Below are 2781 nucleotides of genomic sequence, written 5' to 3' on the forward strand. Positions count from 1 at the left end.
TATAGGTTAAAATTAGTTTTTTATATAAAATAAGTCTCATTTCCAACTTACTTTAAGTCAATTTGTAGATCTTTTTCGTATTCGGGAAGTCGGTATGCTTTATATTTAGAAAGGAAATAGGTGTCTAGGAAAATGTTAATTGGATAGAAATTAGACTGATCCCAGGTAAGGCAGATGATAGTTTGGAAAAGAGGGCAGTTAGAATTAGCGCAAAAGTATAAAATATAGCGGGATTCAGTAGTACGAAAAATGACATGAGAATTAAATTCGGTGGAAAAACAACAAGAACACAATGTTGGATAGGGATATTTAAGACTGTAAAAATCATGTATTAGTTTATTAATTTTTAGATAATCATTTTTTATGCTTTACTTTAAATCAATTTGCATGCATGGGTATTCTTGAATCATTGCGTTGTAAAGTTCTTCGCTTTCGCTGTTTTAAAAATTTCTTGTTAGGTATCTTACAATTCCTCAAACTTATTTAAAACCTTACGTTTCTTCATCCGAGGATGATTCGGTAGAGACGACATCCGGGTCGTCCGCTTCGACGAACATATCAAAATTCGCGATTAATTCGTTTATTTCCTCCTCCATGCCATCTGGGATATCTTGCTCCTCGTGGATGATGATTGGATCAACTTCCAAATCATCCTCAATATCCCAGAGTTGGGGTAAAGCGCTATATAAAATAGATCCGGTATTAAAAAGTAATTTTAACTTGCTAGCTAAAATAACTTACAATTCCTCAGCCGGTTGAACAGCGTTTTGGTTAAAAGATTTTGCTGGACACATTGTAAAAGTTTTTTGGATTATGATGTAAAGTTTTTTGCGTTATGATGTGAAACTTTGAAATCCGTTCAGTTTATATACGAAATTTTCAAGGTTGTTAGCTTAAGAAGTCTAGTTAGGAATTTGTAATGAGCGTCGAGGTCATCCCCTGGTTTTCTTAGAAAAATATATTTAACTGTTGGTTTTTTATGTATTAACGATTTTAAAGAAGGGTCCATATTAATGAGCGTCCCTATCGAAAAATATTTATCAGTCGTTTTAAGAAGGGTGCATATTATAAATGTATAATTTTAAAAGAGGCCCTCACAACGTGCGTGTTTCTTATAAGATATTATTACTTTTCACAGACTTGAATGAAAAACAATTTTCGGAATTAAATACCACAGGCCAAACTGAGTTACAGAGTGGTCAGGATCTAAACTGTCTTTTTGTGAAAAAGACGATATTGCTAGTTTCTCATCTATTGGTGGTGAAATTCATTACTGCGTTAACAATAATTGTGAAAAATTTAAAAAAGCCATTTATAAACAATACGGTAAAGTTTTAATCACCAATATTGAAAACGCTTACGCGATTCTGGACAATAGTTTTTTTTGTATCAATTGTAACCAGTTTTGTTACAAAGCTCAACGCCAAGAAAAAGAGTGTTCATACTGGGACAGTGAAGAGGAACCAAACTATTATTTGTGTAGCTTCCCCAAAAAATGAGAGAAATTTATTCGTACAATTTTAATGAAAAAAATATTATTGAACATGATTGTAAAAATAACGTACCTCGGTTAGGGACGTTATGTCTAATCGAAATTGAAGACAATCGTCAGAAATTTGCGCGAAAGTATAAAATAACTCACACAGTGATTAGAAAACTCGTTTGCGAAGAAATTTTGAAAAACAAGCGGGAGAGTTATGTTGTAGAACTATCTTGGGTCACTTTCTGTACAGTTGACTCATTATGTCAAATCGATACGGTTGATTGTGGTATTTACATCCCTACAACGGAGTGTAAACTAGGTCGGATTCATAAGTACTATAACAAACAAAACTGGCGTTGTCAACATCGAAAAGAGGCGGCCTACGTTCTGGGATACGTTTGTCACGACAGTGAGGCTGTTCAAGCAGTAATTAACACGGCGATTGTTAAAATCATTTACGAATGCAACTCTACGCTGACGTATAAAAACCCATTTCGCAAGAATTACGCAACATCTAACAGCTTCAGCTCAAATTTCTTGAAGCTGTTATATATTAGTGTTGTAATCGATTCTTTACGGTTCGGCAGTTACTCTAAATCATCCTTATCAAATACACTGTCTAGATTTAGGGATACATTTTTTAAGGTTCGATACTCTTTTTGTAAAACCGGTCACTTTCGTGACAATATATCCATTGATAACGTGTATGAAGTGATTTTTTCAAAGAATGCCACCTATAAATCTTACGAAGATTTTCAAAATGCCAATCCATCTTTCCTAGAACTTGAAGGTGAAGATTGGGATTGGTAATTATGCCTCAATTCGGGAGTTACGTTTTTAATCAAGCTCTTGGTATCCATGTTGATGTTGTGCCCGCAGTACCGCGACTGGGTACGTTATGTTTAATCACAATTGAGGATAATCGTGAAAAATTTGGTGGAAAGAAGAGAATTGCCAAGTACGCTATCGAACAGCTTGTGTGTCGGGAAATGTTAAAAAACGTATATGAATGCATGGTCGTGCGTTTGAATTGGCCACACGCGTGGATAGAGTCGTGTCAAATCGATCCTAGAGATTGCGGTCGTCACGTTGTTACGACAGAATGTAAACTTGGTCGAATTCATAAATTCGATCCCAAAAAACAGTGGCGTTGTCAGCATTCGAATGAAGCAGCCTATATTTTCCAGTACGTGTGTCACGACAGTGATAGTGTTCAAGCAGTTATTAACACCGCTATAATAAAACTTTTATACGAATTAAACTCTCCTTTAATTGTAAAAAACCAATCGATTTTTGTT

General features: G+C 34.8%; 1 protein-coding gene across 1 annotated transcript; it reads right to left on the bottom strand.

Moving 5' to 3' along the window:
- On the bottom strand, positions 1–794 carry LOC149650503 (uncharacterized). The gene is made up of 4 exons (XM_089849129.1): positions 742–794; positions 496–681; positions 373–435; positions 1–315 (listed from the first exon to the last, which is right to left on the bottom strand). Exons 1-4 carry the CDS (start codon positions 792–794, stop codon positions 48–50), a joined length of 570 nt encoding a protein of 189 aa, XP_089705255.1. The 3' UTR covers positions 1–47.
- Between the last annotated feature and the right edge of the window lie 1987 nt (positions 795–2781).

This window comes from Phalangium opilio, unplaced genomic scaffold (assembly GCF_054372755.1).
Source record: "Phalangium opilio isolate 3A_F unplaced genomic scaffold, DU_Popi_V2 ptg000086l_1, whole genome shotgun sequence".
NCBI lineage: Eukaryota > Metazoa > Arthropoda > Arachnida > Opiliones > Phalangiidae > Phalangium > Phalangium opilio.

Bases quoted from the DNA above. Each gene is read 5' to 3' on its own strand.
- LOC149650503 (XM_089849129.1), bottom strand. From the start codon at position 794: ATGTGTCCAGCAAAATCTTTTAACCAAAACGCTGTTCAACCGGCTGAG. The intron at 682-741 runs GTAAGTTATTTT...TATTTTATATAG, and splicing joins GTTCAACCGGCTGAGGAATT to CGCTTTACCCCAACTCTGGG. The intron at 436-495 runs GTAAGGTTTTAA...TTTTTAAAACAG, and splicing joins TCATCCTCGGATGAAGAAAC to CGAAAGCGAAGAACTTTACA.